Source organism: Tamandua tetradactyla, chromosome 6 (genome assembly GCF_023851605.1).
Source record: "Tamandua tetradactyla isolate mTamTet1 chromosome 6, mTamTet1.pri, whole genome shotgun sequence".
In the NCBI taxonomy this organism is placed as follows: domain Eukaryota; kingdom Metazoa; phylum Chordata; class Mammalia; order Pilosa; family Myrmecophagidae; genus Tamandua; species Tamandua tetradactyla.
In genome coordinates, this window is record NC_135332.1 from 16,431,601 (window position 1) to 16,458,091 (window position 26,491).

Here is a 26,491-nt window from a genome sequence, read left to right on the forward strand (position 1 = left end):
AAGCCCAGGGCCCCCCAAACCCACCATACTACCTGCCTCTCCGTGCCCCGCCCCCAGAAGTGGTCCCCGGAGGGCTGGTAGGAATCAGATGGTGGGGCCAGCGGGTGCCAGCACCAGGCGTGACCTCACACAGAGCACCGGGGAGGTCAGCTCCGCAGCTGCCTCCTCCCATCATGACCGCCAGGGGCTTCCAGAGAGAGGTGGGGGGCCCTGCCCACCTTCTCAGGCCCTGGCTCTGCCGTCTCAGCTCTAGAAGCTTCTACAGGGCTGGATTCATCCCCAAGCATCCTTTCTGAAAACCAAACCGTTTGGGTGGAAGAAGGGCTCTAGGGGGAGCCAGGGAAGGGATAAGGACCCATGAGGTCTGGGGGGCTGGAACAGTCCTGGCAGGCCCACTGGGGACAGAGAGAAAGTCCCAGCAGGCTGGGGAGTCCAGGCCAGAGGCCAGAGACTGACACCCCCAATCCCGTGGGACAGAAGGCCTGAGTCACTTTGGGCTGTACCTCACAGACGAGGGGACACAGGGGCACCCATTCCCAGAGGAGGGAACTCTGACAGTGGCAGTGGGTCTGGGAAGGGTGGCAGGAGGCCTTGACGGACAAGCAGAAAAGGGACGTGGAGTGGCCAGGCCAGAAGTGGAGTCTGCCGTGTCCTCAGCTCCCGGGTGGTGGTGAGTGAGACGGAGCAGAGACAAAAGGCCAGGGGCAGAGAGGCCGCTCGGTCTCAGTTCCCCAGGCCCTCTCCACTTTATTCCTGGGTGACAATTTTCTTCTGGCTGCCAGTGGCACGCCTGACATTGCTCTCAGAAAGGGGCCCTCTGTTACATGTCCAGGGAGCCCGCACTGCCAGCCTCTCATCTCGCACGAGGCCTCGACGCAGCTTTCTTCATCTCTCAGATCGGGCAGGTGATGGCAGCGCCCCAGGAGAGGCGAGACGGAGATGCCCCGCTCCCCAGGAACCACAGGCCCCCCACGCCCCGGGAGGTGACACCGAGGCAGGGGCCCAGGGAGGAAGAGCTGTCAGGACTCCAGACCAGGAGCAGCCAGGGAAGGGGGCTGTGGCTGCTGGGCAGGGAGTAGGGGGCCAAAGGCAGAGTGGGGGGCTTCTGAGCTTCGCCTCCCACCTGCAGACGCAATCCTGGAAATAAATGAGCAGCATAGGGGGCCTCGCACGCCCCAAAGTTAAGGGCTAACTGATTCACTGGGAGAAGTACAGGAGCTGAATTCCTGGCATGACTGTCTAATGCCGAATCAAATCAGACCCAAGCTCCCCAGGTAAGGGCGGGGCGCAGCGGGCGTGGACACGGTGGTGGGAGGCGCTTGCTCAGATGGCAGGAATGAAAAGAGGCTTGGCTGGCTATCTTTTCCTTTCATCTTTGGACTCTCACCTTCTGGAGAAACATCTAGAAAGATGTAGGGCTTTTAAATATGTGAGGAAGGAAAGCATTGTTCATTGTGGCCAGTGGGATGGACTGACGGCCTCGGTCTGGACCTGCGCTCTGTCCTGCACGCGGCTCCCGGCCCCGGAAACGTGGCGGGTCCGACCTGAGACGGGCCGTTGCATAAGGTTCCCGCTGTGTCTCAAAGACTTGGTAGGAAAAAGAATGTGAGACCTTAAGCACTTTTTAAAATATTGATTACATGTTGAAATGATAGTTTGAACATGTTAAAATAAATTTTTAAAATTTTAGGCTCAGTAGAATTCTCTACTCACTAGATTTTAGCCTCTGTTCTGCTAATTTTTTTCTATACCCCTTACCACTCCCTTTCATTTTTCACTACTATCCCAATCTACTCAATTTATTTTAACATGTGTTCCCCATATTATTTATTTTTAAAATTTATTTAAAAAAAATTCATTTAAAATTTTTCACCTGTTTCCTTGTATTTTTTTAATGTGGCTCCTAGAAAATCTAAAATTGCAGCTGTGGCTTACATTAGGGGTTCACATTATATTTCTATGCGACAGCTCCAAACAAGAAACTGGTCAGGGCGCCCCAGCTCTCAGTCTAGCCATGCCTTGGCCCCTGTCTCCACTCGAAGGCCCAGGGCCCAGCTCCCTGTTCTACCCGGGAAAGGTGTGCCCTTCCCCCGACCTGGCCCAGGCAACCGCGTGTGTGGGACGAGAGGTCTGGGATGACATGACCAACGCTCCTTCCAGCCCTGTGCCATCTGTGACTTCCTCAGAGCCCCTCGCCTGGAGCTCCCAGGCAGGCCGATGTGGGCAGTTCAAGGCCCCCAGGGCCTGAGGCCCAGGCAAGGGGCTGGTGAGGGCTGAAAGCAGTCCCAGCTCCCAATGCTGCCAGGCCACAGGGTGGCACCAACAGCAAGGGTGCTGGGGGGCTCAGGGCCTTCTGTGCCCACTCTCTTCTCCAGCTCAAGGGGCCCTGTGGGGAAGGAGTGTTCTTTTCCCTGCTGGAGCAAGTGGTGCCAATTGCCTACTCTGCCCTGGGAGCCGTAACCTGCCGGGCTCCCATATGCTCCCCGATCGGGACCATCTTTGCCATTTCCGGAAATTGCCCCGTTTGCACAAAAGCCCTACCACCAGGCCCTTAGAGCCAACAGTAACACACGTCCTCCACGGCATAGATACCAAGGTTGGTGGCGGGCGTGGGGGTGCGGCGGGAGAGGGCTAAGCCGCCTCCCATCCTCAGGCGCCAGGGGAAGGTACAGGCCGCGGCCCCAGGAGTCCGCAGGGGGCGGAAGCCCTGCCGGCTGCATATCTGCCCAGCAAGCCCGATGAAAACAAATGCCAAAGGCCTGCCTGGAGAGCCAAAGGGTGACCAAAGAGTGGCCGTGCCCGCCCAACCAGAGCAGGCCAGAGCTAACTCATTCCTTCGGGGCCTGCCACAGGGAGGGTCTAGAGGACATAACCTACAAAACAAAAGCCAAACAAAGGAAAAAACTACCTGTTGAGAGTAGGATTCCCCATACCAGATGGTGAGCGAGCACAGAGGGACGGAGCTGGGGACGGCCCCAGGCTGCCTGGGGGTGTCTTCTTCTCCCAGTGAACTCCCTCTCCTGAGCCTGCAGGCCCCGTGAAGGTACTGCCTGCACCCCGCGGCCCCACAGCGGCCTGCACCCCAGCTGTCCCTGCACCCCAGGCCGCCCCCGCCCCACGCACTCAGGATGCACTGGGCCTCCTGCCACCTTTAAGACAATGGCTCGCCTCAGCAGCTAGGCCTGGGGACCAGGGGGCCCTTTCTGGAGAAATTCAGGCCTGACTGCAGCCCAACTAACACACCGGTCACGAGGTAAATGGCCCGAGCAGAGCAGCGGGGTCAGCACTGCAGGTGGTCCTGGAGCAGCAGCAGGGTCAGCTGTACTTAGCCCCGAACGCTGGTCTGAGGAAGAAAAGGGTTTATGAGAAAACAAACCCAAACCCTAAAGAACACACCAGCCACAATCTGTGACTGAGGGGTGGACCCGCCTAAGGAAGCTGGCAAGGGGCAGGGTGGATCCCACTCCCACAGCAGCCGCGTGACTTCCAGTAAACAGGCCAAGCTTAGGGGACAGAAGAGAAGGGCAGCGGGACCTGCGGGGAGAAGGGCAAGGCTGGCTGTGATGAAAAGGTCTCCTCGCTTCTCAGCTACCCGCCAACTCTCTCGGATCACTCTGGATCCTGGGCTCAGGCTGTCCCTGGGGAACTCCTCCCCATTGTCCTGGCCAGAGCTGACAGCCCCAGACTCCAGGGGGGGGGCTGAGCAAAGGAAGGAAATTCCTACCTATTAAGATTTTAACCTCCTATCTGCCAAGGCCTGTGTATTTCCTTCTTCCTAGGAAGTTTGAGAAACTGATGCCGATGCCTCTATTTCGTCGATGAGGAGACCTGCCCAGAGACTAGCAGAGACCCAAATGCCCCCCTGACCCTGGGCTCCTGTTCTCCCTCCTGCACTGCTTCTCGGGCAGCCTGGGGAGTTGGGGGCGGCCAGGCCCTGCCCCCCCACATCCTTCCCTCCATACCATAGATAAGCCAGAGCCAATGCCACTTGGCCCTCATGGACCCCTTGCTGGCCCAGGTCTTAACTGTATTTTCTCCTGACACATGATCCCTAGGAGAAGGTAAGCCCACACGAGAGGACATGGCTCTTTTCCAAGTGGTGAGGATTCACTCAACCGGAGACTGCTCGGGAGAGCACATACCTGGAGTTAATGGTGGTGAACAAAATCATCTGCTCAAAGTAGGGACCATGGAGAAAGCAGGCCCTATTTCCAATGCAATTAATGTCACCCTAGCAAAAGATTGGCTAACGGAGGGCACCTGTCTTGATGTTCTCCGCAGGTCTCAGCACCAGCCCTGAGCGGTGGGCAGGCAGGTGTCTTCTGACGGAGCCATTAAGGCAGACAGGAAGATCCTGCAGGCGGAGTAAAAGGAAAGACAAAACAAAAATGCCAGGCTACAATCCTTAGATCACAGCCTTTTAACCGCTCCAAAACACCATACAGAAGGTCACCAAAGTACTTCATCAGTACCAGTCAATTGCAATATTTTACTTGTACCCAATATTCACGCTGCTCGCTAACACGGCAGAACCTCAAGTCTGTCTAGCAGTGCTTAGAGCAGCGCAGACCCTTGGAGGCAGGGACCGTGCTTCACCCACGCAGGTGGCTCTACTGGGCCCACAGGTGAGATTCTTCCACTTGGTGCTGTCAGGATGCAGGCAATTTCCAAATTATTCTCTTTGCTTTGGAACATCAATACATTTTACATCTAACTCTGGTTTCCATCTCCTCTGTAACAAGTCTTCAAAAAAAAAATTACAACCCACACATATTTTTGCTATCTTGGGATATTTTCCTAGATCTCTGAATGTTCCACGCTCCTCAAGGCTGAAGACAGTGGTGTGCAGTTGAGAATTCTGTGACTGATCAGCTCTCGGTGTGTGATTAATGATGAACAGTGTGCAATCACTAGCACTCTTGCAGCGATGACAATGAACAGGCAGCACCCAGTCCCACCCTTGCAGCCCCTAGAGCCAAGCTACCTCCCTAGAGGAGGTGAAGCCAGCGCCTCTTCTCTGGGAAGGAAAGATCTGGCTGGGGTCCGGGTCCAATATGGGCTGAGAAGTAAGGCTGCCACCAGCTGTCACTTCACAGCCAAGAGTGGGACACTCAGGATGCCCAGTGGGGCTGGGGGAGAATGGGGAGGAAGCCAGGCAGTGTTTTATATCAAATAAGGAAACCAAGAATTTTCACTTGATTTAATGTAAAACCAGGAAGGAGACAGTATATCAAAACAATGTATTGAAAAGAGGCAAAAACCAGGAGCCAGAGCACCCTATAGTTACCTCGTGCTCTTTTTGACACTTTCTAAACAGAACCAACATAAAGCCAGACAAACTTGGCCAAACTGTTTTTTCCATCTGATTGTTAGCATTATCATTTGACAATTAATGTATCGGCAGATCAAGACCATCAGCCAACCAGTAAAAAAAAAAAAAAAAAAAAAAAAAGATTAACAGCAGGTCTCAGGCATGCCTTAAAAAATAGAGACTCGATGAATTTGCTGCCAGTGCTGGAGTTCACCCAGAAAGAGGGACGTGAGCCCACACAGTCAGGTCAGGCCCACGTAACACAAAGTGCACGTCCACGCAGTAAACCAGGGGCCTCGTTTCCATTTCCTACTCCACAGAGAGAGCTGTGTGGCTTCTCCAGTTCCATTCTGTGGAACTATCCTGAGGGGCCTGGGACCTGCCTTCGAACTCGCCCCATCAGGAGGCAAGTCTCGCATCCCTGAGTGTAATCCTGCTGTCTCCTGAGGTCTGCTTAACATCCAGGGGTCCCATGGGAGGGGAGGGGAGGCTCTCCCTAGACCTCATTCCTGCCAGGTCTGTCTTCTTATGTAAATATGTGCTTTTAACATCAAACATGGCAGTGCACATCCCCTCGCCACAGCCTCACTGGCTGACAACAGCCAACATTACTCAGAGCACCTGCCACCGACATGGCAAGAAAGGTTTATTAGTGTGAACATTAAAAAGAAAAAGTATTAAGAAATTTTAAAATAAGAAGGTACAAGCAGAATAGATGCTTCTATATTTCTACTGCTTAAATCCCAGGTCTCTACTCATGCCGACTCTCTGAAGAGAGTGGGAGACTGGAGGGCACGAGAAATACCAGTGACCAGGGCCCATCTCCCAAGAAGGAGCCAGAATCTGAAGAACCCCACCAGCCGTGACCACGGAGAGCAGCACGGAGCAGGCTGGGGACTGGCCGGCACGTTGGGGCCTGCGCCCCAGGATCTTGGAACTGAAGGACAGCATAGCTGGGGTTGCAGCAGAGGGTCAGCAGGGAAAATGAAGTGAGGAAGACACAGAATCTGGGAGCACAGTTCCTGGTACTGCCAAACGCTCCTGGTACTGCCAAATGTACTGGGAAGCTGGAAATCAGGGGAATATGTGTGGCAATGGATTTTAAGGGTGTGGGATAATGGTGGAAAGAATATAAGGCTGGATCAGGCTGAATTTATTGATATGGGCCCACTAAGCAGAGATTCTGCATTCAGTGTTATAGCTCGAGGGATTAGAAAAGGTATTAACAGCTTGTTTGGATGGTTGATTGAAACACGGATCAAAAGGTGGCCGACATTACCTGAGGTTGAAATGCCAGAACTGCCCTGGTATAATGCAGATGAGGGGATCCAGAGGCTTAGAGAGATTGGAATGTAAGAGTGGATTTATCATGCAAAGCCTGCACTTACACCCCAGGAATGTCCGGAGGATGCACCTTTTACCAGAACAGTGAGAAATAAATTCGTGAGACTAGCACCATCATCCCTCAAGAGCTCTGTGGTTGCACTTCTCTGTAGGTCATATATTACTGTGGGAACTGCTGTCACTGAGCTGGAATCCTTAAACACAATGGGGATGACAGGATCCCGAGTTGGCAGAAGCCAGGTGGCAGCACTTAATCACCAAAGACAGGGTGGACGTGGCTATTATAATAGACAGCAAACTTGAAGCAGGAGTCAAAATTATATGACTTGCAGAGATTTGTGGCACTGGCTAATAAATCATGGGGTACCTAGAAATACAATAGAAGGGCAGTCTACTAAATTCTTGTTCAAGCTGTATAAACAAAAGGGTTCTAGGTCAAGTGAATAGAAGTCTAACCTGAATTACAAAAACACAGAGTCACTGCCCCTTAATCAGTTTCCAGACTTGAAACAGTTTACAGACCCAGAGCCCCTTGAATGAAGGGGGAGAGGTTCTGTCCCTATGGGGGAGAATCCTGTTACACTGCTACAAATTTATACTGTTAACCTTCCTCTAAGTCTTCCCCAAGGAGATCGATGGCCTTTTACCAGCGTAACTGTGCATTGGGGAAAAGGAAATGATCAGATATTTCGGGGATTATTAGACACTGGTTCAGAAGTGACATTAATTCCAGGGGACCCAAAACGTCACTCTGGTCCACCAGTCAGAGTGGGGGCTTATAGAGGCCAGGTGATCAATGGAGTTTTAGCTCAGGTCCGTCTCACAGTGGGTCCAGTGGGCCCCCAGACCCATTCTGTAGTTATTTCCCCAGTTCCAAAATGTATCATTGGTATAGACATACTGAGCAACTGGCAGAATCTCCACATTGGCTCTCTAACTTGTGCAGTGAGGGCTATTATGGTGGGAAAGGCCAAGTGGAAGCCACTAGAACTGCCCCTACCTAGCAAAATAGTAAATCAGAAGCAATACCAGATTCCTGGAGGGATTGCAGAGATTATTGCCACTCTTAAGGACTTGAAGGATGCAGGGGTGGTGATTCCCACCACATCCCCATTCAACTCTCCTATTTGGCCTGTGCAAAAACCAAATGGGTTTTGGAGGATGACAGTGGATTATCGTAAGCTCAACCAGGTGGTAACTCCAATTGCAGCTGCTGTTCCAGATGTGTATCATTGCTTGAGCAAATCAATACACACCCTGGTACCTGGTATGCAGTTATTGATCTGGCAAACGCTTTTTTCTTAATAGCTATTAGTAAGGACCACCAGAAACAGTTTGCTTTCAGCTGGCAAGGTCAGCAATATACTTTCACTGTCCTACCCCAGGGGTATATCAATTCTCCAGCCCTATGTCATTATCTTGTCTGCAGGGACCTTGATCATTTCTCCCTCCCACAAGACATCACACTGGTCCATTATATTGATGATATCATGTTGATTGGACCTAGTGAGCAAGAAGTAGCAACTACTCTAGACTTACTGGGAAGGCATTTGCGTATCAGAGAATGGGAGATAAATCCAACAAAAATACAGGGGCCTTCCACCTCAGTGAAACTTCTAGGTGTCCAGTGGTGTGGGCCATGTTGAGATATTCCTTCTAAGGTGAAGGATAAGTTGCTGCATCTGGCCCCTTCTACGACCAAAAAAGAGGCACAATGCCTAGTTGGTCTCTTTGGATTTTGGCGACAACATATTCCTCATTTGGGTGTGCTACTCCAGCCCATTTATCGAGTGACCAGAAAAGCTGCTAATTTTGAGTGGGAACCTGAACAAAAGGAGGCTCTGCAACAGGTCCAGGCCGCTGTACAAGCTGCTCTGCCACTTGGGCCGTATGATCCAGCAGATCCAATGGTGCTGGAAGTGTCAGTGGCAAATAGAGATGTTGTCTGGAGCCTTTGGCAGGCCCCTATAGGAGAATCACAACACAGGCCCTTAGGATTTTGGAGCAAAGCCTTACCATCTGCTGCAGATAACTACTCTCCTTTTGAGAAACAGCTTTTGGCCTGCTACTGGGCCTTAGTAGAGACGGAACGCTTAACCATGGGCCACCAAGTTACCATGAGACCTGAGTTGCCTATCATGAGCTGGGTGTTGTCTGACCCACCAAGCCATAAAGTTGGGCGTGCACAGCAGCAATCTATTGTAAAGTGGAAATGGTATATACAAGATAGAGCTAAGCAGGTCCTGACGGCACAAGTAAGTTACATGAAGAAGTGGCACAAATGCCCATGGTCTCCACTCCTGCCACATTACCTTCTCTTTCCCAGACTAGAGCTATGGCCTCTTGGGGAATTCCTTACAGTGAATTGACTGAGGAAGAGAAAACTCGGGCCTGGTTTACAGATGGTTCAGCACAATATGCAGGTACCACCCAAAAGTGGACAGCTGCAGCACTGCAACCCCTTTCTGGGGTGTCCTTGAAGGACAGTGGTGAGGGGAAATCCTCCCAGTGGGCAGAACTTCAAGCAGTGCACCTGATTGCTCATTTTGTTTGAAAGGAAAACTGGCCAGAGGTGCGTTTGTATACTGACTCATGGGCTGTTGCTAATGGTTTGGCTGGATGGTCAGGGACTTGGAAAGACCATAATTGGAAAATTGGTGACAAAGAGGTCTGGGGAAGAAGTATGTCGATAGACCTTTCTGAGTGGGCTAAAAACATGAAGATATTTGTGTCCCATGTGAATGCACACCAGAGGGTGACTTCAGCAGAGGAAGGTTTTAATAATCAAGTGGATAAGATGACCCGTTCTGTGGATACCAGTCAGCCTCTTTCCCCAACAACTCCTGTCATTGCCCAATGGGCCCATGAACAAAGTGGTCATGGTGGTAGGGATGGAGGTTATGCATGGGCTCAGCAACATGGACTTCCACTCACCAAGGCTGACTTGGCTACAGCCACTGCTGAGTGCTCAATCTGCCAGCAGCAGAGACCCACACTCAGCCCCCGATATGGCACCATTCCCCGAGGTGACCAGCCAGCTACATGGTGGCAGGTTGATTACATTGGACCACTCCCTTCATGGAAGGGGCAGCGATTTGTTCTAACTGGAATAGACACATACTCTGGATATGGGGTGTGCTTTCCATGCACACAGTGCTTCTGCCAAAACTACCATCCAAGGGCTTACAGAATGCCTCATCCATCGTCATGGTATTCCACATAGCACTGCTTCTGATCAAGGAACACACTTCACAGCAAATGAAGTGCAGGAATGGGCACATGCTCATGGAATTCTCTGGTCTGACCATGCTCCCCATCATCCAGAAGCAGCTGGATTGATAGAATAGTGGAATGGTCTTTTGAAAACTCAATTATGGTGCCAATTAGGTGGCAATACCTTGAAAGGCTGGGGTAATGTTCTCCAGGAAGCTGTGTATGCTCCGAATCAGCGTCTGCTGTATGGTGCTGTTTCTCCCATAGTCAGGATCCATGGGTTCAGGAACCAAGGGGGTGGAAATGGGAGTGGCACCACTCACTATTACCCCTAGTGATCCATTAGGAAAATTTTTGCTTCCTGTCCCTGTGACCCCGAACTCTGCTGGTCTACAGGCTTTAGTTCCAAAAAGGGGAGTACTTCCACCAGGAGAAACAACAATGATTCCACTGAACTGGAAACGAAGACTGCCACCTGGTCACTTTGGGCTACTTATGCCCCTGGATCAACAAGCTAAGAAGGGGACTGCATTATTGTCTGGGGCGATTGACCCTGACTATCAGGGGGAAATAGGACTGCAACTATACAATAGAGGTAAAGAAGAGTTTTCTTGGAATACAGGCGATCCCCGAGGGCGTCTTTTAGTACTACCATTTGCCCTGTGATTAAAATCAATGGAAAACTGCAACACCCAATGCAGACAGGACTACCAATGGCTCTGAAACTTTAGGAATGAAGGTTTGGGTCACCCCACCAGGCAAAGAAACACAGCCAGCTGCAGTGCTTGCTGAGGGTAAAGGGAACATGGAATGGGTAGTGGAAGAAGGTAGTGATAAATACGAAGTACAACCACGTGATCAGTTACAGAAACGAGGACTGTGATGCTGTTTTGTTCATGTTATACTATTTAAGTTGTAAGATATCAAGTTTAAGAATGAATATTACCCAAGGACTTGAGTATTCTGGAGAGAGTTACTGTGTTTCCAGTTATAATCAGGACAGTTGAGTATTGTTAGGTGAAGGAAAAAAATGTGCATTTTAATGTTTTTTATTTAGAAATTAGGTATGGTTTAAAGTGATATATATATAGCTGCCAAGTTGACAAGGGGGGACTGTCATGGTTAGGTTCATGTGTCAGCTTGGCCAAGTGGTGGTACCTGTTTGTCTGGTTGGACAAGCTCTGGCCTGTCTGTTGCAATGAGGACATTTCATAGAATTAGATCATGATCACGTCAGCTGCATCCACAGCTGATTCCATTTGTAATCGGCCAAGGGGAGTGTCCTCTGCAATGAGTGATGCTCAATCTAATCACAGGAAGCCTTTTAAGGAGGATTCAGTAGAGACAGGCTCTTCCTGCTTTGGCCAGCAAGCCTTTCCTGTGGAGTTTGTCCAGACCCTCCATCGGAATCGTCGGCTTCGCAGCCTGCCCTGTGGATTTTGGACTCTGCGTTCCTGCAGTCACGTGAGACACTTTTATAAATTTTTTATTTGCGAGTATTCCCTGTTGATTCTGTTTCTCTAGAGAACCCTAACTAATACAGAGGGTGAGGCTGAACGAACTCCCCAGTGCCCCTCAGCCCTTTAGGGAGGTTGGCCAAGTCTCGAGGACCAAAATCAGTAGCTGTGCCACAGCTTCTCAGGAAAGAAAGAAAGAATACCCCTAAACAGTATGGCAGATATGATGAAACTTTTAATTAAAAATAAAAACAAAAACGAAACAGCTTTCTGAAGCTTTTTGACCCAAAACAGATTTTGGACAGAGAAGACAGACTGATTCCTAATACATAATTCTAGTTTTATTTGTATTCCCACCATCCTTTCCTAACTTCTGGCAAATCCTTTACTGCAACCACTGAGGAAGCATGAGGCAGGCTTTGCCCACAATGCAGTTCCAATTCAAAACTGTGTTCTCAGAGTTCCAGCCAGTCAACTTTCTCTCTGAAACCACTCTAGCCTGCTCTGTCTGAACAAAGCAAACTTTGTTTCAGACAGAGCAAACTTAAGCAAACTTCCTGTGGTGGATTTCCTTTCCTATGGGATAAATGAGTTTTGATTTTCGCAGGGATTCAGAGGTTTTATGTTTAAACCACTTTTATCCTTGCTTTCTTACACTGCTTCTATTACTGATGGTATGACAGAAATTAAAAAGGATGACGAAGGAGAAAAGTAAAAGTGTAAGGAAGGAAATTGATTAAAATATAATGGTATCTAAAAATAACAGATTAGAAACTCTTTTAAAAACAGGGCCTCTGACACATCCTTATCTGGAATTAGCAATAACGGAACTGCCTGGAAGCTTTGCCCTCCTTGACATATCAGAGGGATCTGACAGGTGCCCAGAAGAGAGGTCTAGGGCTGGGACTGGAATTAAGTGAGGTGGTGTAAAAAATGGGCAGAGTCTCCATCCTCTTTCTTTTTAATATAAGATTTGATTTAATCATTTGAGTGTAACATATTTCTTCTAAAAATAGAGCTCTTTTCTTGTTCTGAAACTTGACTTTCATTTGAAGGTGAAAGGGAATAGGACTGAGTTAATTCTGGAGTGAGACTGCCAATGTGTCATAGTTATGGACAAACTTCAAAAGATTCTGTTCGCTCAGCAGCTGCCCCACAGCAAGGATGAGCTCATTTCCAATCCATGGTACTGAAGAAACACAACAGTGATCCAGGCCCCCGTCCAGTGCTGGTGTGGACTTCCCCTGAATGCATTACACACCGAAGGGCATCACAGCCCACGTGGGACCCCAGGAGACATGGGAAATAAAAGCACACCTGCACAGGTTGACCAGAAGTGGACAGGGTGCCCTCCTAACACATGGGCTAAAAATGTAAGTGCACAAACACACAAAACGTAGGAACAGAGGGCTGTGGATGTTAAAGTCCCACCCTGGGCCAATGCAGACCTGGATTTAATGGCATGGAGCTTGCTGGGATTTTCTCATAATACAGAATTTAAGAGTCAGGATCTCCCCATCGCCCCCAAGGAAGAGCCTGGTTAGCTTCTGAAGCCAAAGATGCCCTTGATGTATCCAGTGAGGCCACTCTTGGTCTTCTGCTCCAATTTGTCCTCGAGGGGTGGGAAAGCCACATGGTTGAGGGCCAGGTCAAAAAACAAAGGCTTGCAAGGGATGGGCTGGAATCCTGGTGGGAAGTGCACAAGGCTGGCTTGCTTGGTGACAAGAGAAGGGTCCAGGCAGAATGACTCAAACCGTTCAACCAGAGGCTGGAAGTCAATCAGGTAAGAATCTGGGTGTTAGTCACAGAAGATCATCGATGGAACATCCACCAATAAGTGACCGACTCGTGCTAGCTCAGTTAATTCTCAGGAGTTGCCTATGAGGAGCTGTTATCATGGCTCCATTTTTTAGATCAGACGCAATGGGACCCAGAGTGATTAAAAGAGGAGTGGAGTGAGACTAGAGTACAGATTTGCCGGACGTCCAAGTTACGGCTCCCAACTACAGATGCTGCTCTGTACACCCTCAGTTCCACAACCTTCTTAGTGGGGAAAACTTAGACACCTCATAAACTTTGTGCAATACATTTCCCAGTCCTATTCTCTATTCCTCAAAAGCCACAGCTCAGACTTACCTTATTGTCCTTGACTTGAGAGGAAGTCTCTGTTTGATGAGAGTCGCTTGTATCTGAAAGTTTCACAGGGATTCAGTAAGAACAGGGTCTTTAATACACTGTCATCACAAATGAGGCCCATCACATGTAGGGCCCATCAGAGTTCTAAATCCGAGAAACAGAGGGGGCCAACACGTGGGGGAAGTTAGCTCTCTCCCTTCTGGGTCCAAATTCTGCCGAGAAGTGGTACAGATAAACAGAGAGTAAATCCCAGAAGTAACGAGGCTAGTACAGTTGTTTAGAAGATAATCTTAGGGAGAAGGGACAGTGTTAACACTGTTTTTCTAAATCCTTCTACATAATTGGGTTTAATGCTTAATGTGGCAGAAATAAAGAGAGGGAAAAATAAAAACCTTAAAGATTAACCAAAACAGCAGTGTGGGGTATAGGAGGAAAGAAGGTGAGCAGTGAAGGGACACTTGGGAATGCAGGAAGTAAGAAGGGGCAGAGGCTCACCAAGGATAGCAGCTGCCTGCAGAGAACACTTTTCTGACCTCACTTGAGTGATGAGCTCCTGCATGTCAGGCAGATCCTGAAACAATTTAAAAAACAAGTGCTTGCAAGTGAGGCAGGTCAGAGCCACGTGCCAACTAAAGTGCAATGATCCCACTGGTATTTTCATAGCATCTTAGGCTTTTTAAATGATTCTCCCAAAGAGCTGTGCCATGGCTTAAGTAAGTATGCCTGAAATAGGGATGATAATATTAATTAAAAATAAATGTACCAGAGACCTCTCACCTCCCTCACCTCTGTCTTTGTGAGCGTGCCTGCAAGTCCTCTTACATGTGCATCTAATAAATTTTCTGCCTGCTTACTTTAAAAAATAATAATAATAATAAAAAATAATAATAAAGTACCAGATACTAAAGGTTTACTATGTGCCAGGCATTGCTCTAAGCAGTTCACGTACATTACCATTCTCACCTCCCCAACCTGAGGAAGTTTGTGCTCCCTGCTCACAGTGAGGAAACTGACACCCAGAGAGGTACAAGGACTCACATTCCTGGTAAATGCAGAGCTGGGATTCAGAGCCAGACCACATGGCTCAAGGGCCACGCCTTTAACCATGGAGACGCTGCTTCTACAGGGCAGTGGTGCTCTCCTGGCTTCTGTCTCTTTCTTGGCAAAAATGGGAATGACCCGATAAGGTCTAGATACCACAAAACTCTGTGCCTCCATTCTCTGGCACTTTTCCCAAAACCATTCGGCACATTAAGTGAGATGAGTGTTTGTAAAACACTTCTGTCTACTTCCCTAAGAGGAACGGCCCTCACTGGTCTGCCTCCACTTTTCAGGGTTACACCCCCCTCTGGTGCTGCTGGACGTGCCGGTTACCCTCTACCCCCATCTACTCCTACCTACTTTCAGCCTTTGCTCAAGGACTCTCTTGTTTTACAGTCAGAGATGATTCCTGCATGCAAGTCTTGTCATTGCACCCAAAGCACAAGCCCCCTGAAGGCAGAGACCAGGCTTACTCTTTGTCCCCCCACGGGGTGCTGCTTTAAGCAGATGGCAAGTGCTCTGCAACCAGCAGGTCTCACACTGGCTTGTGACAACATTAACGATAGAACTTTACCTAGTCTCCTAAACCATCTCCCCGTAAAATATCATGAATTCCTAGTGAATCCAGTTTTCTCACTAAAGGCAGTATTTTGATAATCTCTACAGTGCTACAACAGTACACAAACTTAAAAAACTGGTTGTCCTGTAACAGGCAGTAAAATAAACCACATCAAGTGTACATTAGATTAGCACTTCCATCTGAATCACCTGGAGATCGCTAAATGCACATTAAAAAAATTTTTTTTTAATTCATTTTTACTTAAAATATATATATGACAACAAAGAAACACACATTTAAAAAAATGTAGATGTTAACTCAGTAGGTCTGAGGAGGGAGGGCAAGGGTCTGAGGCTCTGCATTTCTAACAAGCTTCCTGAGGATGCTGAGGCTGCGGGTCCCGGGCACACTGCAGACAAAGGCTTCATCAGTCGATTCTCAACTTTGCTGCACCTCAGGATCACTGGGGTTTTTTTAAAAATCACAATGCCCATTCTACACCCCACATCAACTAAACCAGGATCTCTGGGGAGCAGGACTCAGGCCATCATTCTGTTTTAAATCTCTCCAGATGATTGCAATGTGTAGCCAAGTCTCCTTAGTACATGAATTCTCTTCAGGCCGGAATTCGGGGTCACTGAACCTGCAGCACCTGGGCAGTACGGGACGCACCATGTCCCATGGACAACCGAGAACCAGCCTGCAGAGTCTAATTATTCTACCTGTGCAGCAACCCCAGAGCCTAACTACACAGCTTCTCAAGATGTGCAGACAAGGAGGTCCATGACTCACCTTGAGGCTGTTTTTGAAGGCTCCAGAGTCAGAACTGACCTCATTTGCATATTTCAGGACTCTATCATACAGGACAAGGGCTTCACTCCACTTTTTCACCAAGACATAGGACTGAGCAATGAAAAAACACCTGACAGGGAGAGAAGAGAGCCACATTCTTCTAAAGCAACAATTACACAAAATCAAGGCTTTCCCCAAGTTCCTTGAAGTTTAGGCTATATAAAGTGGGAAGCAGGTTACTTAACTCCAGGATCACTGTCAGGGAGACCCCCTACATTATAAACACTTAGATATGCCAGGATGCCCTGTAGACTCTTTCCAGGCAATCGGAGATGACTGTACTTACCACTCTGTAAAGGACAAACTGACTGAAAAGGAATGGCCATTTCCAAAAGGAACCTGGCAGAGGCCATGGACAGGCAAGGGAGAAATGTGGCCTGACTCCAGTGTATATCCCACCCTCCTCTGCCCATACATCCAAGTGACAATCACGCATTTCTGATTAACTTTTGCAAAGACCATATTCAAAGACACAGCTTCCTAACTTCAATTTCTTTGCTGAGATCAAAAGCACTGCAGTGTCACTGTGCCCTCATAGGGTAGAGGGTCCAGAGGAGTCAGGAGGAGGAGAGGCAAGGCTAGTAAAAATGGAGGCTGTGGGGTGGGTGTGGGTGTGGGTGTGGGGAGGCACACGCACCAGAGGATGCTGGAGTGGGACTAGGGGTGCAGAATAAGACAGCAAGAACATACATGGCTTTCCTTTGCCATTTTGTCTAGATTCTCATCTTGTCACGCTACTCACTTCCAAGTTACAAATAACACAATTCATTTAAAAAGCTGAGAAGTTCAGCTTTATCTCAATTCAGTTCAGGTTTCCTGAACCAGCCACTTAGTTCTGCTAATTAACTTTCCAATATTTGTTGTTTTTCTGCTAGGAGGAAAGACAGAAGGGAGAAGACAGGCTGAATGAATGGTGTGCTCTCTGACTCCCCATGTCCTATCCAAAGGGTAACTAACTTACACTGAAAATATCAATCTTTAGTGGGGATTTCCCTTAAACACACTAGGCTGACTGTTTCCTGATCATGGGCAAGTTAAACTTATAGTCAAGGGACAATGAACCAATCTTCCACAGGCTCAGATATAATTCCAGTACCTACTTGGCAGCAGAAGAGGGCTCCGATCTTCCCAGGGGGTGTTACCTGTAAGCCTTGTACACCAGGGTCTTGAGGCTGATCTCTTTATGGAAAGCTTTGTCCTCCTCTAAGCCAGGAAGCTGGAGCAACTCTACCAGATTCTGTATAACGGATGCAACAAAAAATTCATGAAGAGAAGGCCTCAAAGTGTAAAGAAAAGATCTTATAAAGTCAGACAAAGGTGAAGGCTAAAATAATGGTAACAAATCTTTCAGAGCATAATCTAGCTGCAGCCGCATCTGGTATGGCCTCCCCCCTCTCTCTGATTCTGAAAACCTGCTTGCCCTGTACCATTCAACTCAGGTCTTACCTCCTTCACAGACTTCTTGGACCATCTCAACTAGAAGGTATCTCCTCCAGTTCTGTGCTTTAATTTCAGAGTGGCCTACTTGTTCGGCATTTACAGACACCTTGTTCATGAGTCTTACACTCTGACAAATTTCCAGAGGCCAAGACACTGCAGACTCAGGTCTCAGGATGCATGACAAAGCATCTACGATAATATCTTCTACGGGTGATGTTCTCAATAAATAGCTGTGGATTTACCAAAATCTACACATCAACAGGTCTGAAATTCCTGGGCTCATAGATGATTGAAATGGTACAAGATCTCTTTCACCAAACTAATAATACAGCTGCTGGCTGTCACAGCCCTTTCATTATATAAAGCTAAGTTATTTTGTATCCACCAATGTAAAAGACAGGATTTCGCTTCGCCAGTCCTCAAGGGTCACCTGTAGAATGATGTCATAGAGTCGGATCAGGTCCTGGGGTCGGGGGGAACGCTTGCTGTCATCTTCCGGCTGCTGCTGCAGCAGGGCCTTCTGCAGACCTTTGGCCATGTTCTCATTACGCTTGATTGCTGTTGACAGCTTGATGTAAGTCAGGTAGCTGGAATGCAGCATGTGTCAACTCAGGTTAGGTTCAGGGGGGTTAATGTTCTGGGAAGAGCACTGGACTACAACTTGGGACTGACCAAAGAGAACCATGATGGTGAGGTTGTGTTACAGAGCAGGGCCATTTGGCCTGGGCCTCAAACTCAAGAGGCCCTCAATTTTGGCTGCTGTTCACTAGAAAGTTTGCAGGGGACCAGAATAAGACCTTATCACAAAATGTGATTTTAGCTTAAATTATATCCTCTTTTTCTTTTTATAAGAGCCACAGAGCTAGTAATTTCAGAGGAAACTGCTAGCCCTTAAGACTGAGGCACAGATGGCAAGCCAGCTTCTAGAAAAAAGACTAATTGCCTGGTCCATCCTTTAAGGACAGAGTGATCTCATCACAGCTGCTTCCACTTATGATAACCCTCTTCTCAGAGAGTACCAGGGGATGGTCTCTTAGGGTGGTTGCGCATATTAGACACAAATACATGCAAAAGAAAACTATCTGGTGACATCCACTTACTTCAACTGTACCACCTGACAAGTCCTTTTACTATTTGGGGATAAAAGCATGGGAACTGTTGAAAGTCTGTTTAAGAAACATAAAGATGTCTTGATCTCCATCTTACTCTGGCAGAAGACAGACGTCATCCCTTGGAGGGGATAAAAAAGAGGGCCTGCCTGTGGCCTCGTGAATGGAAGACGCAGCTGAGAGGAGGGGCTCTACAGTGAAGAAGGGGGATCATATGAATGTCAGGTTCTGAAGGCTGACCTCCTAGCTTTCTCCAATTCAACTTCTAGAACAGAGCCGCCTGGTGTATGCCCTCCAAGGAGACCCAAAGGATCTCTGGGGAATGTGACCAGCCTAAAAGAAGACCAGTCAAGATCTGGAGATGGGTCCTCAGTAAAAGGTCAAGGCTGGCAGTGGCACCCACAGATTATGAACCCTGAGTCTGAGCATCCACCAGCAAAGCCACACCCTTTCACATGAGCAGATGACTAGAAGCAGCAGGCATTTAAGGAAAACCCTTACTAAAATCAAGAGGCCAAAACTAAGTGAGAAATAAAATGCAACATGGAGGGAACAGGAGAAAGAAACTTTAACTATTATTAACACTATGAGAAAGATACGGGAAAAAGTTATGGTCATGAAACTAGAATAAGCCATTATATATTAAAAAGAAAAAAAAAGGATATTCAAAGAATAAGAACTCAAGAAAATTAAAATGATACCAAGAGAAGAAAGATGGCAGTGTAGCAAGTTCCAGGAATCAGTCCCTCCACCAAAACAACCATTGAATTGGCAGGAACTATCTGAATCAGCTACTTTGAAACTCTAAAGTCTGGAGGAAGAGCCTGGTAAGATGCAGCAAATACCAATGAATTTCCACTTCCAGTGCAGGAAGTACCACAATGTGGCAGGTAGCAGTGGGACTGTAGTCTGAGCTCCTGGTACAGCTCGCTGGTGCCTGTGTGGGCCAAGTGGTCTGACTGCTCATTAGTGCTCTGGTTATGTTACTTCAGACTGCCAGGGACTGGCTCTTCCGGCAGTCACTGTTGCAATTCCCTCAGGCAAAAGTGACACAGGAAACTTAAAGAGGCATTATCTTTTTTTTTTTCCTCTTACTCTTTTCTCTTTTCATTTTCCAACTGGAAGCAAAAATAGCTTGGGAGCAAAATAGTTTGTAAAAGAAAAATTAATGGCTCAACAACAAGGACAAATAAGAACAACAAAACCCAGCAATTTCAGAGGAGTTGGAGGACTGTATTTCCAGAGTTATAACAACAGAATACTCAGAATTTCCAGTTCTAAACAAAAGATCACAAGAGATACACACATTCAGTGGAAAAAAGAGAATTTGCAGAAACCATCCCTGAGGAAGCTCAAACACTGAAACTATTAGGCAAATACTTTAAATCAACTGTCTTAATTATGTTCAATGAACTAAAGGAATCCATATACAAAGAACTAAAGGAAATTAAGAAAATGTCTGAACAAAATAAAGTGATGAACTTATAAAAAAGGAACAAAATATATTAGGGTTTGCAAAGTACAACTGAAATTAAAAACTCATTTAGTTTATTTCAACTGTACTTTGATTCAATAGCAGATTGGAGCACAAAAAACAAAGGGATCAATGAACTGGCAGACAAGATAACTGTAATTATCCAGTGTGATGAGCACAAAGAAAAAATAATGAAGAAAAATGAACAAACCCTGTGTGACATGTGGGACACCACCAAGAGTATCAAATACAAGTATCATTGGAGTCCTAGAAGGACAAAAGAGAGACAAAGGGGTAGAAAAAGTATTTGAAGGAATAATGGCCCAAAACTTCCAAATCTAATGAAGATGTGACTATAGACTTCCAGGAAGCCCAATGAACTCAAAGCAGGATAGACTCTTGGAGATCTACACCAACATACACTATAGTGAGATTGTCAAAAGCTAAAGACAAAGAGAAATTTGAAAGCAGCAATGAAGAATCATATACAAGGGATATCATCAGAAAACATGGAAACCAGACAGTGGGATGACATAAAGAATTTAAAAAAACTGTCAACAAAGAATTCTGTATCTGGCAAAATTATCTTTCAAAAATCAAGGAGAGCATTCAAGATGGCACAGTGAAAATGTTTCAGGGCTACATCATTCCACAGAAGCTTTGAACAACCACTAAGAACTGGGAGACCCCCTACGTGGGACATGACTCCCAGAGGTGCAAATTTTCCTGCAACATGGGACAGGTCTCCAGGGGATAAGTCAGGAGCCGGCATCATGGGATTGAGAAAGCCTTCTTGACCAAAAAGAGGGAAAGAGAAATGAAATAAAGTTTCAGTGGCTGAGAAATTTCAAACAAAGCAAGACGTTATCTTCAAAGTTATTTTTATGCATTATACAGATATCCCTTCTTAGGTTATGGTATAATGCAGTGGCTAGAGGGTAGTACCTAAAACTTTGAACTGTGTTCTAGTAGCCTTGATTCTTGAAGATGACTGTATAACTATACAGTTTTTACAATGTGACCGTGTGATTGTGAAAATCATGTCTGATGTTCCATTTATCCAGGGTATGGACAGATGAGTTAAAAAAAAAAAAAGGACAATAAATAAATAATGAAGGGGGGAATAAAGGGGAAAAATTGGGTAGACTGAAATATTAGTGATCAATGAGAGGGAGGGATAAGGGGTATGGGATGTATGAGTTCTTTCTTTTTAGTTCTTTTTCTGGAGTGATGCAAATGTTCTACAAATAATCATGGTAATGAATACACATGTGATGATACTGTGACCCACTGATTGTATACTTTGGATGGAATGTATGCATATGAAGATATCTCAATTTAAAAAACAAAAAACAACTGGGAGAAACACATTCCACAAAGCTGCAGTAAACAGTGTGAGTACCAAATCAAGAAAAAGGTTTACTTAAAAGCAGTAGTATCTCCTGATACCTTGGCTGGCCCCAACTCTCACTGGCTCAGCATAGAGCTGGCCTGTGCTTCCAGTGTGGATGCCTGGTTCCAGTTCTGGCAGAAGGAGATTAATCCTCCTGCATATACTGGGAGCATGTCTGGTGGTGGAATCAACCACCTGCCATCCCTGAACTTGCCCTGTGTGTAGAAGGAAGCTCACAGAATGCCTTGGGAAAGGAGTCAAGTTTTGCTGCCCGGGGAAGTGATTGCTGGCTGGAAGATATACAGTATACGGAACCATAACGAAACCATTTCCTAGGGAAGCGGGGACATTCAGAACCATGTAAATGGGGGGAATTCCTAGGGCCACACAGCATGCCCAAGACAAGACGTATTCAGAAAGGATCAGAAAGACCCCTATGCTTTGGCCCGGTGCTACTCTCTAAACCAACTGCATGGATAAGCCTTGAAGGAGAGCCAGTCACACAGGTCAGTCTCCAAACACTGCAAAAAGTGTCTTCTTTTTCTTCTTTTTTTTTTTTGTTAGCTCCTAACAATCAAGGAAAGCTCTGCCATAACATTACCTGGAAACAAGCTTAAGGAATAGATGCCTCAGAGAAAAAATTCCAGTGGTAATACATTAAACTATCAGTAAGTCTAGGCTTCAACAAAAGTTCATAAAATATACAAAGACTAGATAGGAAGTGATGGCCCAGGCTAAGAAGATGATTAAAATGTTAGAAACCATCAATAACGAGGACCATACTTAGAACATACTGGACAAAAACTTTTAAAAAATGGTCCTAAGTATGCTCTAAGAACTAAAACATGGACAAAGAACTAAAGGAAATCAGGAAAATGATAGATGAACACAAGGAGAATATGAGCAGAGAGACTGCAATTATGAAAAGGAACAAAAGAGAGCTGAAGACACAGTGACAGAAATTAAAATTCCCTAGAGGGATTTAACAGCCGACTAGAGCTGGCAGAAGAAAGAATCAGAGAACATGATGATAAGACAACTGAAATCATTCAGTCTTATGAACAGAAAGAAGAATGAAGAAAAATGAACAGAATTTGAGGAACCTGTGGGACACCATCAAACATACCCATATATGAATTGTGAGTATCGAAAGAAAAGAAAGGGACAGAGAGAATATTCAAAGACATCCTGGCTGAAAACTTCCCACATGTAACAAAAGATACAAATATACACAGCCAAGGCACTCAACAAACTCCAATCAGGACAAACTCAAATAGACCCAAACTGTGTGACATATTATAAGCAAGCTGTTGCATGCCAAAGATAAAGGGAGAATTCTGCAAGACACAAGGAAAAAAAGCAGATGGGAGCTACAGTAAGATTAAGTGCCTATTTCTCACTGGAAACCACGAAGTGCTGAAGGCGAACAACTGCTAATCAAGAATTTTTCATATGGCAAAGTTGTCTTTCAAAATTGAGGAAGAGATTAAGACATTCTCTCTTAACAGATAACAAAAACTGAGGGAGTTCAGCACCACCAGATGGACCCTACAAGAGATGCTAAAGAGAGTTCTACAGGTCAAAAGAAAAAGACACCAGATGAGAGATCCAAGTCAATGAAATAAAGATCTCTAGTGAGAGCGAAAACACGTGTAAATATAAACGCCAGTACTACTTGTATTTTTTTTTACTCCTCTTTTTGCCTCCTAACAGGATCTAAAAGACAATGTATACAATGTAATGATAAACCAGTGGTTTTATACTCCTAATATACAGCCATATTATTTATGACCAGAACTACATTAAGGTGGGGGACAGAGGGGTACAGACACACAGTCTGTGTATACTACTGAAGTTAAGTTGGTATTAAAGCAAACAAGACTGCTATAGATCTAGGATGTTAAATTTAAGCCTCTTGATAACTACAAAGAAAATATCAGAGAATATATAAGCTCAAAGAGACAGAAATTAGAGTATAGGTTTCCAGGGGAGGGGAAGAGGGGGAACGGGAAGTTAATGTATAACAAGTGGAGGGTTTCTGCTTGAAGAGATGAAAAAGTTTCATTAATGGAAAGTGGAAAGGGTAGCAGAAAACAGTAACTTTGATCAGTTCCACTGAATGGTATGCTTGGGAATAGCTGAGATGGGAAAGGTTGTGTTACACATATATTCCCACAATTAAAAAAAAATAAAAAAGAAAAAGAAAGAGCAATTAGAGAGACAATAACAATTGAATGCAATACATTGGAACGGCACAAAACAAACAGTGAATTATAATTTAAACCATGGATGACAGTTAGTAGTTCAATTATAAAAATGTGCCTTCATCAATTGTAAAAAATGCACCACAACAATATAAGGTGTTAATAATAGGGTGGTATAGGAGAGCCTTGTATTTTATGCATGATGGTTCTGTAAACCCACAACTCCTCTAATTACATATGTATATAAAATGAATTATATGATCCTGGATGGGCTCTAGCAAGTAGAGGAGAACAGGCTCAAAAGGAAATTATTGGAATATTTGAGAAAACTGGAGTATCGACTAAGTTTCATATCAATGTAAAATTTCTTGAATCTGAGCACTGTACTTAAGGTTACATAAGGGAATGTCCTTGCTCTTAGGAAACGTGCATGGTAGTAGCACTGTTTGAGGAGCACAGGTACGTGCCATACAATCAAACATTCAGAAAATGAACTGATAAATACACAGGTGGATAGACAGATGGATAGGGAGGGAAGGGGAGAAAGAAGGGGAGGAAGGAGGGAGAGAGGATGGGAGAGAGGAAGGAAGGAAATCAAAGTAAAAAGCTTCTTTTAACACTAGGGAAATTAAGATATTTACAGGTAAACAAAAGCTGAACAAGTTCATTACCAGAAGACGTGCCATGTAAGAAATGCTAAAGACTGAAATAAAAGGTTACTAGACAGTAACTCAAAGTCATAAGAATAAATAAAGAATATAAGTAACTACATAGGTAAATACAAAATCCAGTTTTATTGTTCTTTTGGTTTGAAATTGCCTTTTGTCCCCTCTATATGACTTAAAAGGCAAATGTGAAAAATTACATCTTAAATCTCTATTAATGGGCATACAATGTAATCTGAGACGATAACAATATAAAGGAGAAGGGAAGAAGATACATAGGAGCAGAGTTTGTATACTATTGAAATTAGTTTGGTACCAGTCAAATTAGGTTTTTATTAGTTTAAGATGATGATCATAATTTTAAAAGTAAGCAGTAAGAAAATAACTAAAAATATATAGAGTAACATTCAACAAATGGTGCTGCAATAATGGGATATTCACATGGAAAAATAATGAAATGTGACCCCGCCATACAGCGTGTACATGTGCACACACATGCACATATAGAGAGAGAGCAAAGGAAAGAAGGCAATCAAAATGGTACACTACAAAAAATCAACCAAAAAAAAACAGAGGCAATAATGAAGTAACTGCAATGAATTTTTCAATTTTACACCAAAAGAAAAAAACAGATAATATGGACTTCATCAAAATTTAAAACTTTTGTATATCAAAGGACATTATCAAGAAAGTGAAAAGACAACCTACAGAATGGGAGAAAATACTTGGAAACCATATATCTGATAAGGGTTTAATATCCAGAATATATATAAAGAAATCCTACAACTTAACAAAATACAAACAACCCAGTTTAAGAACGAGCCAACACAGGGCCACATCCAGCAACACCTACCACTTCTAGGGCAGATCCCACTGCCTGGGGCCACATCCAGGTAGACCGACCACTGCCCAGGGCTGGGACTGCCACCTGCCCATATCAGTCAGACAGCCAGGAGAAACCTCTGTGCTTCCTGCCCACACACACATATGCATGCAAGGGAAGATGCTCCCAGAGCAATTATTACCTCACCTTGTGCTTTCGTGTTTTCTATACTTTTAAAAATGCTAGGTGTAGACCAAGAACTGATTTCATGACCCAGTATTAGGAAGTAGCCTTCTTTGTGGAAAATACTGGTACAGGTAAGTGGTCTCCAAAATAGGGGTAGGAACAATAATTGCTGGGTTCAGTAAATAAAGTATTAAAAATACTGGGCCAAGGATTTGAACAGACATTAATTCAAAGATATCCACATGGCCAATAAGAATATGAAAAGAGGCTCAACATCATTAGCCATTTAAAAATGCAAATTAAAACTACAATGGGATACCACCAGGAGGGCTACTATTTAAAAAATTGAAAATAACAAATGTTGATAAGGATGTGAAGAAACAGAAGCCTTGTACACTGTTGGTAGGAATACAAAATGGTGGCTACAGTGGCTACTGTGGAAATAGTTTGGCAGTTCCTCAGAAAGTTCAAAATAGAATTGCCACATGATCCAGTAACTCCACTGATAGATATATACCCACAAGAATTGAAAATAGAAACTCAGACATTTGTACACCAATGTTCATCACAGCATTATTCACAATAGCCAAAAGATGGAAGCAACCTGAGATGAATGGATAAACAAATTGTGATATACACACAATGGAATATTATTCAACCATAAAAAGGAATGGAATTCTGACACATGCAACAATATGGATGAACCGTGACATTAAGTTGACTGAAATAAGCACAGGCACACAAAAAAACACACACAACTTTTATATGGTTTCACCAATATGAAATAATTAGGATAAGCAAATTCATAGAAACTAGAATACAGGTTACCAGGGTTCAGGGTGGGGGTAGGGAATGGGGAGTTAATGCTTAAAGTGTACCGAGTTTCTATTTGGTTTTATGGAAAAGTTCTGGTACTGGATGGTGGTGATGGCAGCACAACACTGTGAATGTAATCAACAGCAAGGAATCACATATTTGAATGTGGTTAAAAGGGGAGAAATTTGGGGGTGTATATATGTTACCAACACAACAACAACAACAACAAAAACACCACACCACTATAGGACTGTACAACACAGACAGGGAACTCTAATATAAACCATGGACTATAGTTAATAACACCATTATTGTAATAATCTCTCATCAATTGTAACAAATGTATCACACTAATGGAAGGTATTAATAACGGGGGGATATATGGGAACTGTTCTTTCTGTATGATTTTTCTATAAACCTACAACTTCTCTAATAAAAATAAATGAATAAATATTTTTAAAAAACAAT

At 45.2% G+C, this 26,491-nt stretch overlaps 1 protein-coding gene across 1 annotated transcript in view; it reads right to left on the bottom strand.

The window, feature by feature from the left end:
- Positions 1-11,540: 11,540 nt before the first annotated feature.
- The window catches only part of SRP68 (signal recognition particle 68), a 72,308-nt gene continuing 57,357 nt past the window's right edge, over positions 11,541-26,491 (bottom strand). Inside the window, exons 11-16 of the mRNA XM_077163890.1 lie at positions 17,784-17,940; positions 17,056-17,150; positions 15,854-15,983; positions 13,957-14,032; positions 13,462-13,514; positions 11,541-13,093 (exon numbers count right to left, since the gene is read on the bottom strand). Coding sequence (XP_077020005.1) covers positions 12,866-13,093; positions 13,462-13,514; positions 13,957-14,032; positions 15,854-15,983; positions 17,056-17,150; positions 17,784-17,940 — 739 coding nt within the window. The 3' untranslated portion in view covers positions 11,541-12,865. The remainder of the gene's footprint in view (positions 13,094-13,461; positions 13,515-13,956; positions 14,033-15,853; positions 15,984-17,055; positions 17,151-17,783; positions 17,941-26,491) is intronic.